Source organism: Cyanistes caeruleus, chromosome 3 (assembly GCF_971803275.1).
Source record: "Cyanistes caeruleus chromosome 3, bCyaCae1.hap1.1, whole genome shotgun sequence".
Taxonomy (NCBI): domain Eukaryota; kingdom Metazoa; phylum Chordata; class Aves; order Passeriformes; family Paridae; genus Cyanistes; species Cyanistes caeruleus.
The window spans coordinates 25,549,653-25,564,270 of NC_141703.1; the positions used below are offsets into that span (position 1 = coordinate 25,549,653).

The 14,618-nt window shown below is 35.9% G+C and overlaps 1 protein-coding gene across 1 annotated transcript in view; it reads right to left on the bottom strand.

Annotated features, from left to right (window-relative positions):
- The window catches only part of TUBGCP3 (tubulin gamma complex component 3), a 48,830-nt gene that overhangs the window by 14,847 nt on the left and 19,365 nt on the right, over positions 1 to 14,618 (bottom strand). Inside the window, exons 6-10 of the mRNA XM_086880193.1 lie at positions 14,071 to 14,243; positions 11,256 to 11,374; positions 7,968 to 8,093; positions 4,467 to 4,535; positions 814 to 946 (exon numbers count right to left, since the gene is read on the bottom strand). Coding sequence (XP_086736319.1) covers positions 814 to 946; positions 4,467 to 4,535; positions 7,968 to 8,093; positions 11,256 to 11,374; positions 14,071 to 14,243 — 620 coding nt within the window. The remainder of the gene's footprint in view (positions 1 to 813; positions 947 to 4,466; positions 4,536 to 7,967; positions 8,094 to 11,255; positions 11,375 to 14,070; positions 14,244 to 14,618) is intronic.

The window sequence follows — 14,618 nt, forward strand, 5'->3', positions numbered from 1 at the left end:
TAAGCTGTCAAAAAAATAAGTTTAAAGATAGACTGAATATTTGTTTTTGCTGCCATGCTTCACAGCTAACCACTTCCTTGTGGCAGAGGCCATGGAACTCAAAATTTTCATGTCTTTAAAGTAAAACCTATTTAAAAAAAAAATATATACCAATTCCAATAATCAAGGCAAAACAAGTATTGTAGGCTTTTTTTGCTAAGATGCTCTTTATAAAGGGCTACAATCTCATAAATCTGAAGTGTCATCAGGGAGAAGCATCAGTTACTGGTCAGTTTAGTCATCTACTAGCCAAAGTTCTGGTAAACTCCAACATGACTCTCCCCAGCATTTTCTTGTGGATTGCCAACAAAATCATGGTATTTGCAGATTTGCAAAGTTTTATTGTTTCACATGAATCTGAAGACAAGTTGCTAATGACTCCTCTATGCCATCATATACAGAGAAATTGCATAATATTCATACATAGTGAGGAAACTAAGCCAACCACTTCATAACATATTAGTGGGGCTTTTTCAGTGTACCACACTCTGAAAGATGATTGAGTAACTGAAAAGTACATGCTTAAAATTGAATTTTTGGAGCATATTCTAGTTTTAAGAAAGTAAGAAGTCTAAATGTATCAACACAGCACTATAATTTGTCATGTTTTGTTTAAACTAAATGAGGGAGAATCTAAACTACCTACTTAAAATTTTCTAAAAAAACTAAATAAGTCCAAACAAGCACTAATATTATTGATACCCACCTCTAGCACACACAACTATTCAAAGTTATATAACATCCCCAGAAATATTAAATTAATGTTAAACAGACCTTGACAGTGATCAACAAGTGCTGCAAGGGTCTTTAACCTTATTTTGGGGTCATATGTCCAGACTAGAAGACGGCGAAGTGTTAAACTGCTCTCAAGTCCCAAATTCACACCCTGATCATCTTCCAGTTGTAACTGAACAAGTTAGAAACAGAAAGACATGTCAAAGAACAAAACTGAAGCAGAACTCAGGTTTTGAAGTTGGTTCTGAAGTCAGATTTTACTAATACATTTGAAATACCTAGTGTTATATATTCTTTCATCAAATCACTGAGCCAAAACCTGAGAGTCAATTTTTAGTGGAAACAGAGACTTGAGCACAGGTAAAAGAACAGAGACAAGCATAAGTGCAATAAGGTAGACATAAAGCACAAAGACCAAGAACATTAAAGACAGCAATGTAATAGAGATGAAAAGAGAGAAGAGCAAAGGAAAAGAGAGAAGAGATCCCAGAAGACAGCAAGAGATACTCAAAAAAGAGTAAAGAGAATCATCTAAAGGAAAGGCAGGCTGAGGGAGGTAAACCTTTTATTACTGCACATGCAGCTTATTTTACTTCAATATGGGACAAATTCTGTTCAATGTCTTCCTCCAGAAGCCATCAGAACTTAAATTAGCCTTATAGTGAGATTAAGGAATTGCTATATTGAACGAAAAACAGCAAAATAAGAAAACTATGATAATATGACTACCGTGAATCTTCCAACACCATGAAAAATAAAAGTTAAGTATTTGCATCCAATGTGCAAATGCAAATCTTATACAAGTACAGATGGAATAAGCTGGACAAGAACACCACCTAAGAATACAGAAGCAAGTTTCTGGAGCAGTACAAGGAGATAATCTCTTAGAAAGTAAGTTGTTTCTGATATATGACAACCAACCCATTCTGTGCTTTCCCATCTAGCACATTTTTTAGCCAAATGCAACATACTAGTTAAATTTAAGTCTAGTGTCATCCATATTAAGTTCAGCCTTGGAGCCAGTTAAATTCATTTGCTTCCGAATGCTCCTGGGTCCATGTCTGGGATTTTTCTTTGGTGTTTTTGGAAATCAGCAATGATAAGAGAGATACATGAGCCACCCTTTGACTTTAGGGAAGACATGGTACATCTTCATCATGGAACTGCATTTTTAAATGGGCTGACAATGTGAAAACAACCTGCAAGAAAAAGACCAGAGACTCTTATGGAATGGTAGACAGTATGCTCAGGATTACTCATTCAAGGGCAGAAACATGCTCAGGGGAAGCTCTCAAGACATAATAAAAAGTTATCAAGAGGTATAGAACCCTTTGACAAGATTCTTGCTGTTCTATGCCCGTACTGCTCTCTAGAACTGCAGTTAACAACTCCTAAGCTGGCAGCCTGTACGATCTCCTGAATCTAAGAATACCACATACACTCAATTCCAAGTCAATTTTCTACATGTTTTCAAGAAGCTAAAAGGTACAGGCTTTTTGTCCATTCTGCAGTGTGACCTTCAAGCCCTTTCACCTTTCAAGTCACAGAAGAATCTCTCCTCCACTGCTGGACCTCTTTCCTTCATCTCTTTGGGAAGGAATGTTGCCAAGAGCCTCTGAAAATCCAAACATAACATAACTCTGTGAACCCCTTCAGCTAGGTGCTGGGGGATCTAGATTCCCCAGAAACCCCAGTCTGCTGCTGCAGCAAAACACTGCCAACACTGTATTGACTGCTCCCTATGAAAACGCATTTAATCAACATACTCAATGCACTCATGGACTCTAACACTGAAGATGAATCTGGTAAGGAACATGAAGATCAACAAGAAGAACAGCAGTAAGACTGGGAAAATTTGTGTCAAACTACTGAATGATGCTAGGTGAATGGTGACAGGAAAAATGGAAAATGCTGAGGTTCTTAATGCCTTTATTTCCTTGCTATTTCAGTGAGATTTTCTGCTGAGGATACCACATGTCAAGATAGGAACTCTGGGACAAGGAAGACCAAGTTCAGAAGGTTCAGGCTAGGGTACACCAAAAAATGGGATATGGTTAAGTCTATGGGACCTGATGGGATGCACCAACAAGTGTTGAGGGAAGGAGTTGGCCAATGTCACTGCAATGCCACTCTCCATTATTTTTTCAACACAGCAATTAGAAGAGGTTTCTGACAACCCTGAGAAAGCAAATGTCACTCCTCTCGTCAAGAAGAAGCCGTAAAACTACACACCAGTGAGACTCCCTTCATTCCTTGGGATAGCAACTAATCCTGGAAAATAATTTCCAAGCTTATAAAGGACAAAAAGCTTTCTCAAGAAAAAAAGCTCAGGGAAAGGAGAAGGAACATTTGTGGTGATGCAGTCTTTCTTCTCAAGTAGGTGTTTAGTGTCCCAAGGTTCTGCTTTGCCACAAGCAGCTGGACATCTGCCTGCTGATGGGAAGTAGTGAATGAATTCCCTACTTTGCTTTGCTTGCACGCACAGCTTTTGCTTTCTCTTCTAAACTGTCACTAACTTGATTGACTTGTCTTTTTGTCTTCCTTCTATTTTCTCGCCGTTCCTCAAGAGACGAGGGAGCAAGAGGCTGGGTGGGTGCCTGGCTGCTGCCCAGGGTCAACCCACCACAAAGGCAAATGCAGTTTCAAAGGAAGTAACCACAGAACTTTTGTCTTCTCCTTACAGGCTTTCCCTTCCACCCTACCTATCTCTTCTTTGGAAAGGTTTGGTGGAGCAGGAAAGGTAGACAAAATTGCATTTCAAAGTACTCAAACGTTTTCATGATCAAGAAGTTTTAGAAGTTAGAATAAATCAAAGCTTCAGCAAACCAAGAGAGAAAACACATTTTGGACAGAGCAAGAATTACCAAAGGAGTAACTGGATAACAGCTACCAAAAATAAGCAAAAAGTATATGTAACAGACATTCCAAAAGAACATTCATAAACTGCAAGTGAGTTAAAAGGAACAGATGCTTTGAAAACATTAACAAAAGTCTATGACAAACTATAAAGATTTTATTGAAGATAGAATTTTAGAAGGCAGTATAATTTAGCTTTAGGTTAATTTTCAGAATAAATTTTTCACCATTACAAGTAATGAACCCCTTGAAAACCCCTTTTTTTTAAAAAAAAAGCAAGGAGAAAAATAATGTTTATTTTATTTTTATTTTAGAGACAGCACGTAGAAGCACATATCTACAAATTTTTGTAGTAAAACTGCAAGATTATCATCATTGATTTGGTCTATATGTTACAGAAAAATTGTAAAACACTGAAACATCTGCAGAACAGATGTCTTTACTCTCAGAAAACAAAGGGACAATAAAAATGTATGAACTGCCCCACACAGAAAAAAACCTGGAACTGTTATTACTAGCTGCTGAATCATGCACTGCTGGAAATAGAGATTGCTTTTATTCCCCTCAAGGATATGTGACATTGTTTGGAATCTGAATGATAAAGATATCCAAGATGAAACTGACAAAAAGGATGCAAAACAGGGACAGAGACCTAGAAATACCCATTGTATTCCTTGCTTATGTAACACATCAAATACCAGTGAACTCTTAAGAGAAAAATATTCAAGGGTACATACATTTAAAGAGTAAGAAACGTACAGAGAATTGTGCTCACTGTCAACAGAAACTGCTGTACATCCTTTACATTCTAACAGAATAGGCACCACTTAACTCACCTGAGAATGTAAAACAGACAGAAGTCGGTAGTATTCTTTAAGTTCCTGATGTAAGGCTGCACAAAAACTCTGTAAGAGAAAGAAAAAAAAAAAAAGCAAAGCAATCAGGAGAAATCCTTCTGATTTCACAACACTTCCAACATAGTTGGAAAATTCCTGATGTTTCAGTTTCAGCATAAAAGCCAATTCTTAGAGAAATCTTCCCTAAGAGCTGCATATACCTTTTCCAAGAATTTATACACATTATCAAGTGACCGTGTTTCTTGCTACCATAACTCTATCAACAGATTAAATTATGACAAGTGTAACTCTTCAAGTAGATACACCATCTCAGTAATGGCATCAACAATTAGCACAGGGATGTACAAATTATAACATGACCCAGTTGAAGATTTTTTGTTTTAATAATCATGTAAGATACAGTATGCAGTGAAGTAGAATTTAAATTTCAGGAAGGCTTCCAACAACAGAACACAGAAGTTAGGCAGCTATCACTATATTTACAGTATAGACCATATGACATGAACAAGAAAGCACAATGCTTATAAAAACGCTCTCAATAAATGCTGCCAGATTAAGTACTCTACATAATTGACCTTTCATCAATTCACAGTTATATATGATTCATCACTTGACATGGAAGAAATGAACAACACAAAGTATGTCTTCAGAAATCTGTAGAATGTGCAGAAGTTAATTTAAGCCAGAACTAACGCAAAAACTCTTCTTTGTAAAACAATTCTAAGCACAGCTATTTTAGGTTGTTTAAAAATCCAGATCAATTTTAAAAACAATTCCTGAAATAATACTTGTTTAGTGATAAATATTTTCCACAGTTTAGGGTTTGGGGGATGTCTTGCTTTGCTTTTGTAATGGTCTTAACATACAAACTAAAAAAAAATCCCTGCAGCACATTTTTTAAAACAGAACTAAAAATATGGCTCATTAATTTGGGAGTAAGTGAAAAAGACTTTAAAACCCCACAAAGAGTGCCCGAACTTTTTAATTTGTTTGGTTTCTTGGGAGAATACTCTCATGCATACACACAAATTCTTCAGAACTTTCTAATCAATTCTCAGCTAATGAATTTAATATCCATTGTGATGGATTTTTTTCTTTTTTAAATGGGAAATTTCCCAGGATTTTTCCTTTAAGGCCTTTTAAAATTATGGTCAAAAGAATCTGCAAAAAATAAGGAAAACTTCATAGAAAGAACCCAAGAACTTGAAGTAAAATATTTATTCACTAGAGTATGTAAAAAGCAGAAATAATTTCTAGAAGCACAAGGAGAAAATAAATCTTCTTTCCTGCTAAGCAGCTAAGAAGCCTAGGGAAAAAAAGTCATTAATCTTGCCATTGTGTCCTTTTTTAAGGAAAGGAGGTTCCTTTCGTCAACTCAATGTTGTAAATGGCAAAGAAATTTGACATTCATTTTATTCCAGAGGATACTGAAGGGCAAAAAGAAATCCCCTTATGTGTAACTCCACTTTTCATTTCTTCTCACTTGCTTCTCCAGTAAATTTTTCAACCTATTAAAGCGGCACTTGCCAAGACAGAGGGCAGAGCACAGCCTCCAAGAAAACAATCAAAGGCACTGTTATGCTCAAAAAGGAAGAACAGTGATCACTGACTTTAATTATTTAGTAGCCAAAAGGATTTAGAATCTATCTGGTCACCAATTCTTCAGAGAAGCTTTACAAATTAAAATTTACATCCAGTACCAATTCCTGCATCACAAACCACACACTTTTGCTTCCCAAACTGTTACAGGAAAACTGGACATTATCCTAGAATTCTGATTTGGTCTGCTGCAAAAGAGAATTGAGGAAGGAAACAGAATGCTTGTTCAAGAGAAAGAAATTTAAATGCTCACTAGCTCAACTGGATCTAAGTGTGCAAAATGCCAAAGTTCAGGCTAAATTATATTTAACTGCCTATTATTCTTTTTATTTTCTGAGGACAAAGTAAAACTTAGATATTAATCAGCAAAGGTAGGAAAATATAAAGTGTAATATATTGTTATATCTCTACTTCTAATGTCAATACCGGACATTTTGTATGGTAAAACCAGTCACCAGAATCATAATAGAAGAGGTGACAGACATCTTATTCTACACCTGGTTTAAACAGGGGTTTACACAATCATTCTTTCTGAACATTAAGCAAAAGATGTTTTATAACAATATACACTGTTGTGCTGAATTCCTTAATGCACAGAGTGCAGCACCTGAAATTCTCAGCTATAAAAGCTATGAAGAGCATGAAGGCATTCTCTCTGTGCCCAGATACTGACAGCAAGAGTAGAATATAAATTTTTATTTGTACGTTTATGTCCTAGAAATGTACACAAGTGCTTGCCTCAAGCAGAATTAGCGGCATTAGAGCTATGCAGATTCAGGTAACTTAACAGCACAGCCTTCTGCACAGGATCTGAAACCTGCATACAGAAGCCAAGATACTGCACATTTAAATTCACTGAAGAATTAAAGTTCTCCCCTTTCTGTAAACTTGAATATTAAAGCCAGAGATGGTAAAAATAAGTACAAGCAGAAAGCTGCTAGATAAAGAATAAAACTTCACCCAGATACAAAGGGGAGAGTCCAAAGAAAATGCATACATAGTAGCACTACCATATAAAACATGGAAATCAGCATTGGATCAGTAGAAAAATAGTTATTTATATGTAACTAGAAGGGTTACCTAGAATAAGAGACAGAATGGAACAGAATAAAACATTAGAAAAGTAGGAAGCACTACAGTGTCTCTACTGACCTCTTAAGAAAAATTAGATTGAAGGGAGAAGCACTTCAATTTCTTGGCAGATTAGGTAGGATGTTATGGCTAGAGGCAAGGATAACATTTCTGTCGACTCAGAAGGGATAATATCCAGTTTTACAGAGGGAGCAAGTGAGAGGAAACAGGAATGTCTTAGCAGTAAATGTGGTTTTGGGTATTACAGCAGCAGTGAAGTTACTGTAGACTATAAATCATGATGATGAAACCTACAAAAACAAAAATTAATATTCTTTTGATGCTGTATTCAAAAGAAAGGGTAGAAGATAATGGACTACTTGCATTTTATGTAAGCTAGTGCAGTACAAACACATGAACATCAACAATAGCTGACAAGAATGTCTCCTGCACAGGTAGCTAACAACTGAATTGGTGATAAATTACTTCAGGGATGACATCATCCCATTTAAGAAATGTTTTGCTTATGAACATGCATGAACAATTTTAAAATACTGGTATGTTTTTAAAAAGTGAGATTAAGAAAAGGAATTTTATGAGTGTTTCCATCTAAAAATTACAGGGGCAATCCTTAAGACCAGAAAGAGCAAATGCCTTTTTCTTGCCTTCTGACATATCGAATGCAGCATCCTCAAAAGGAGTAAATCAAATGATGAATGATTCAAGCTCTAAAGTTTATGCATCATTCTAGCACTACATTTACTCTAAGACCAAATACTGTAGTTAGATTGTTTTTTCTAGCTGACCCACCTGTCCCACAAGTCCAAATGCACGATCCAAACTCCTCTGGTCTGTATATTTTCTTATTTTGTTATGTAGCCACCCCAATTCTGCAAGTCTACTTGTTGTATCTCGGAGAGATTTGGATAAGCTCACCTATAAAGTTAAACAAACTAAAGTTTAAAAAAGTTAAAGTTATAAAGAAACGAGTTTGCAATTAAGTCAAATCTGCCACGCCAATACTGGTTTCTTCACAAAGGTCTCTCTTATAAAAAAGGCAGTTTGAGAAAAAATTCATTCTAAATTCTACAGTACAGATACTGCAAAAAAGCAGACAACCATATAATTAACATTATATTTACACACACATGCATTGAAAAGGCAGCAGCAATAAACTACTGGCAACTTTGAGACCTTTTCATTTGGAAATCTTAATGTAACAGTATTCATACACTTTTTTTACATTAGGCAAGTATGGCAATAAGAAAATGGTCTTCAGAAGAAAGGGAGAAATCTGCATTTTCATGTTGTAATATCAGACTTCATCTTATACTCACAACCAGCAAGACTGAAAATATGAGAGTTGTAGCAAAGGTGTTAATGACTAAAACTGATTAAAAAACTTTGATGAAATTGTTAGCTATTGCTACATGTGAAAGAAACCTTTATTAGAAAATAAATGACCCAATGCCTGACTAGGCAGCAGGAACACAAACTTCCAGAACCCAACTTCCAAGGTTAAGTCCAGCTTTTATAAGTTATTTAATCGTATGTCCTTCTGAACTCTCCTAGTCTGTTTCTGTTTTCTTCCTAGTATCTCATTTGCCTTGCAAGCCTGCCTTAGTCCCAACACCCTATTTAGCTACCACTATATTTTTCATCTGAATCAGTAGATTTCTTCCTCAGAATTAACAACAGATAAGACATTTCTGACTTGAGATTTTCTTCTTCCACATTTCACCATATTACTCAAGAACACTATCATCAAGTACTCAAAACTTCATTGAATAAAAAACCCCAAACAATCTGACTGATAACACAGACCATGAGGCAGAGACTGACCTTTGCCCACAGCAACTGGGCCTATCCTACCTCTACAGACAATTTTGACAGCCCGCTGGAACATTCAAAACCAAAGCAAGGAACTGTTCTAAGAAGTTAAGCTGCCGAATTAGGAATCAATGTCATTCATTAAACATTTTAGTTAGCAGTACAGGCATTTTCCAAGATAACAATTAGTGTCAGAGTGTGTTATCCACACCAGAGTGGGCTTGAACCAGGCTGCAGCATTTGGTTGTAAGACCAGAGTTCAGCCCCTAGCCCTCTTGTTTACCCACAGAGGTACAACTTTAACTTCTTGAACAACTTCTGTAGGGTAAATTCCAGCCCAAACAAGCATAATTGGACACAGAAATCCTGCCCACAGCTAAAGCCAAAGAGATGACAAAAGGATTATTTAGAATTCTGCAAGTACAGAGTACTTGGCAAACATTGAGCACAACACACATCCGCTGGAATTAAGTGAGGAACAAGCAAAATTAGCTTGTGTTATTACATTTGTATGTCTTAGATCAAAACAAAAGCTGCTGTCTTATACAGTGTTGAATGCCACCACCAGATCTAATATTAACACTAAGATTAGGAAACGCTGCAGCAAGAATAGCACCTCAAAGTGTGCTTCTTTCTGGAAAAAAAACCCCAACAACCCAGACAATGAGATTGTCAGCTGAGGGAGAACTACATGCTTTGACTACTATTTTGCCTAATGTGCAGTTAATACAGCTAGAGGTGGTATGATCTTGGTCCTCCTTGTTTTTCAGAAGTTGTTCCAGTTGCAGTGCTGGTGATTAGATAATCTCATTTTCACCAGGATTGGTAGACCAAGTACAAATAAGAGAGTGGAAGATGACTGACTTCACAAAAATTACTGAAGAAAAAGTTCTTGGGCAAAGATTATTCAGCTGGTTTGTGGTCAGTAATTAAACTGCTTGAATTACAAGTTCCAAGTAGAACAGCTTCTCACCTCAAATCAGCCTATTGGATATGAAAGCTACACAGAAACAAATGAAACCCATTGCCAATTTTGTAATCACTAAGGTGTTTTCACATTCCTCCCGAAAAATAAATTATGCTACCCTTCTTTTGCTATATATAAATTCATATATGGAATATGATTTACTCAGTAAAGATGTTGAGGAATTACAAACTTTGCATCATCTTACAGTTAGATGTTTATTAAGAATCTGTTAATTAAGAAGATTTAACTTACTTAACAAGAGTTAGGTTTTTCCATTTATCCCTCCATTAAGCAGATATAAATGTCACTGTAAAGTAATGGTGAACAACTATACATTTTACATCTTCCTACTATTATGAAGGAAAAAAGGAAATTAGCTCATCTGTCAACATTAAGACCTGTCTACTATGCTCTTGGCATGTGAAATGGACCAAAATAATTTCCCTGCCCACTTAAGGACTATGTAATATTGCCATAGTAGAAAGTTTTTAATACAGGTTAAAATTGAAAGCATTGTCCTTCCATCTGAACAAGAACATGAAAACCAATTAGCAGAAACTGAACTCTGAAGCTGTACTGTGCAAATACTGAATAAGAAGATGTTAAAGTAACTAAGGACATTTTCTGTTCTTTGCTCAGCTGACCCAATCATACATTTGGGGTTTCTTTGAATTGCAGATGGACTTAACATCTCACCACCTTAAAGCAAAGTCTCTCAGGCATCTCTTCTATTTGATGTCTTCATTCAAATTCACATCAGGCCTTTCTTCAGTTCTACTACCAGTCCTTTCTTTCCTAGGTACTCTGCACCTGATCACTTATAATTGTAATCAGGCCCGTAACATCAAGTGGCTAGCATCCATTCTATATCTCAAGCTGTTAAATTTAATTCAATAATAACACAGTCAAATGCCTGCATCTGCTTTATATTAATTCTTATACATTAGAGAGGAGAAATGTTGACAGAAGTCCTCAAAGCCATAACTAACAAGTCCTTCTACTGGATCAAGATTTGGGAGACTATTCATGTTTTGTGAAATGCTGCATTTTCTTTCTGGCATCTAATCTACCCAACCAATTTTCAACTACTACTGTTGAAACTACTCTGTTGTATTAACAAAAGAACCCCCAAAAACAAAACAAATGAAACCAGCACAAAACAAAACAGCTTGGAAAGAGAATACAGACTTGTAATAATATTTTAACTTTTTTACATGTTTCTCACAGCTATTTTTCCCCTTCTAATATACTTCTTATATACTTCTCTGTTCACATATGAAATACAAGTCACCATACAGTACCTTTCCCTCCACTTTATAGCAATTTTCAGAATTGCACATTTTGATATTTTTTCCATCTATTCCCTGGAAGACATATAAAACATCTCTTACAAGATTTGCTTCCGTTATTTCAACAGAACCTAGAAAAGAAAAAAACAAAAACAAAACAAGTATTTAGATTCGTTGAGACAATTAGTTTTGATTAAAACTTTAAAGAGCTATTGAGATGCATAGCCACAAAAACCTAAAACTATAAAAACTATAAAGCCTGTTCTTATAACCTGTAAAGAAATGGTTTTGGTCCTCTTAGTCTGACAGGAAAGACCAAGATTCCCTTTACCTGCCTCTAATGCTACCTGTGGTTCTCTCAGAGCAGTCAGCTCTAAAAGTTATATTATATTTCTTTGAACAAACAGCTGAAGCTGTTAAATAGACTTGCAGATTAACCTCTTCTACATTCACCTAGGAAAAGAACAGTTAATCCACAAGGAAGAGCTGCTTGTTGCATAATGGCTTTCAATCACATATGCCACTGCTCAGTGAGAAGACTGAGCAAATCAGACTGCATAACAGCCATGGAGCTAGAAAATATTTAAGTGTAAATACTGTTTCTGAAGATAAATATATCTTTGATTTAGAAAAGCTTTTGATATTGTAACATACAGTTTGCTTCTGGTTCTTATCTCTAGTCAGAAGTTAGATTGTGTTAAGAGATATAAGATATTTATGAATGTAAAATAAACATAAGATCAAAAAAGGCACTGTGTAGGCCATTAAAACTATCCCCATCTTTTCTGGGCAAACCGTCATATGGTTTTGTAAATTCATTTAGGATTTCAAGAATTAAACAATTTTAACAACAACTATCCAGAAACTGAGATGCTACAACATGCTTCTCCCAATTTAGACAGTACTCTTAGTCTTGTCAGTTTGCCTCCCCAGCAATCCACTTTCACAGAAAAAAACAAGAAAAATTAAATTCTACTCTTATTTCAGCAGAAGTAGTCTTCACTTCTAGATATCATTTAAAACTCAGTCTCCCCCTGTAACAATAAGATGTGCATGACTGTAGGTTGTCCCTCTTAGGCACTTGCAGTGAAATGGTGAAAGATGCAAGTGCACATTTCTTTAACTGATAAATAATACAAGTATTAACATCAGCCATACAATGCGCTTTTTAATACTCTGTGTGTAGACGTAACAGTAAGAAAGCTTCAAATAAAAGCAAGCAACTTTAGGAGAAAAAAATTAATTACAGGAATTTTATATTCATAGAACTGTATCTTCTTGACAATAGACTGAATGCAATACTTTCTGAATGCAGTCCTACTTCTATTTCTACACCAGCAAGTGACTACATTTAAGACAACTGTCAGTCCTTATACCCATCCCACACAGGAACCAAAGTCACAGCTGCTGGCTGACTCAATACAAGAAGTATTGCTTTTTATAGCAATCAGTATAATAAATTAAGAGGCAGTGGTAGATTTTATATGTTTTTCTATTTCTTTTTCCTATGTTTTTTTCTGCTCCTTTTTCTACTTATTCTTTTTTTCCCTATTTTTGTATGCACTGAAACTACCACAATATAAAACACATATTTACATTATATAGACACACACACACACCTTCTTGCATATAACAGTCTTGTTAACTAGGCTCTATATGCCAAATGTTGTCCTCAGATACACCAGTACAATTCTGATCTATAAGCCACTGCTTTGTACACTGCTACTCAAAAATGCAGACGCTGGCAGACAGGCTGTATTTTTATAGTTCCTTAATATCCACACTTATTTGTATATAGAAGGTAAAAACAAACCAAAACGAAGCACCACAAACAAAAGCCTGCATCTCTTATCTTTCTTTGCCAGAGAATAATGTTGCTATGGGATGTCAACATCTGCCATCAGCTCATTTATTCAGAACTTACTTTTACAGTAAGAGTTGCCACAGAGATCACCTGTTAAACAATTACTCCTTAGTTACACCTGTGTCAATTCAGAATAGATCCTCTAGGCATCAGCTTCAAGTTTACAGGCACTTAATCATGGACTTAAATTAGCAATATTAGGAATTTAAGAAGAAATTCTTTACTGTGGGGGCTGTGATGAGGCACTGGAACAGGTTGCCCAGAGAACTGTGGATGCCACATCTCTGGAAGTGTTCAAGGACACACTGAATGGCTCTCTGAGCAACCTGATCTAGTGGAAGGTGTCCCTGCCCACAGTAGGAGAGTTGGAACAAGATGATTTTTAAGGTACCTTCCAACTCAAACCATTCTGTCACGAGTCATTCACCAGTCTGTATTTATATTTTTTTATTTTATTGACAATATCTTACGTCACTTTTTCTGAATACAACCACTGTAAACAGTATGCTAACCTAAAGAACAAAGAGGTTTAAGAGCTCTATATTCCAGTACACATTTCCAAGTTCTGAAAGACACCGAACCACAAAGAGATGAGTATTTCAACAAGTTCTGATTACTGAATTCTGACTCTAAAAACAATAGCAACTTCTGATCATCAAAAGAAAGATCATCACTCACATGTCACAATCACTTAACTATATGATAAACATTGGAATGAACTCAGTCGTTTAAGAGGAGCAGTCCAACTAACCAGTGCAAAAAAGAAACTAACAACCAGCCAAAGAGATTGTGGCCAGACACACTAGTCTTGCATATTTGCCTCTATCCTTCTATTAAGCACATTCTAGAAAAACACTCTTCAAAAAATCAACATGCTATGATTCCAAAATAATTCAAAATATATGGAGGATATAAATAACAACTGTAGAAAACACGATCTTTAACAAATACATCTTTGCTCACCACTTGTATCCCCTTCTCGCCTAGACCTTGGCACACCACGAGAGACAGCATTTGAAAAGCCTTTTGAGGTAGTGCTTTGTAAAGAAGGCTGGCTTGCAGTTAAAGTCCATGCAAGACGTGACCCTAGCTGCTGACGGAGGCAATCTCCAACGCCCGGAGCTTGATAGGATTGTCTAAAAGGATGAAAGGAAGAAACATCTTTTAAATCTTTGATTCTATATCCATTATATGGGGTGGAGTGATGCAAATTTTGAAAAATACCCCAAGTTTTTGCAGATGTTTTGTGGGGGGAAGTGGGGTAGTGGTGGTTTAATAAAGGAACCTTAAAAAAGGGTAGAGAACACAAAAGCAATTAATTTCTTCCTATAAGTCTACGCTTTCAAAAAAGCCCCCAACCTGTAGAAAAGGGAAGTGTAAGTTTGATATACATGATTTCATATCAAAGATTAACTTTGATAAAACGTGTAATTATACTGAAATAGGTTAAAAGTGAAGGTACTATAAGAATAATAAACACAGTCATAGTAGAAAAACCTAAATATTTAAGT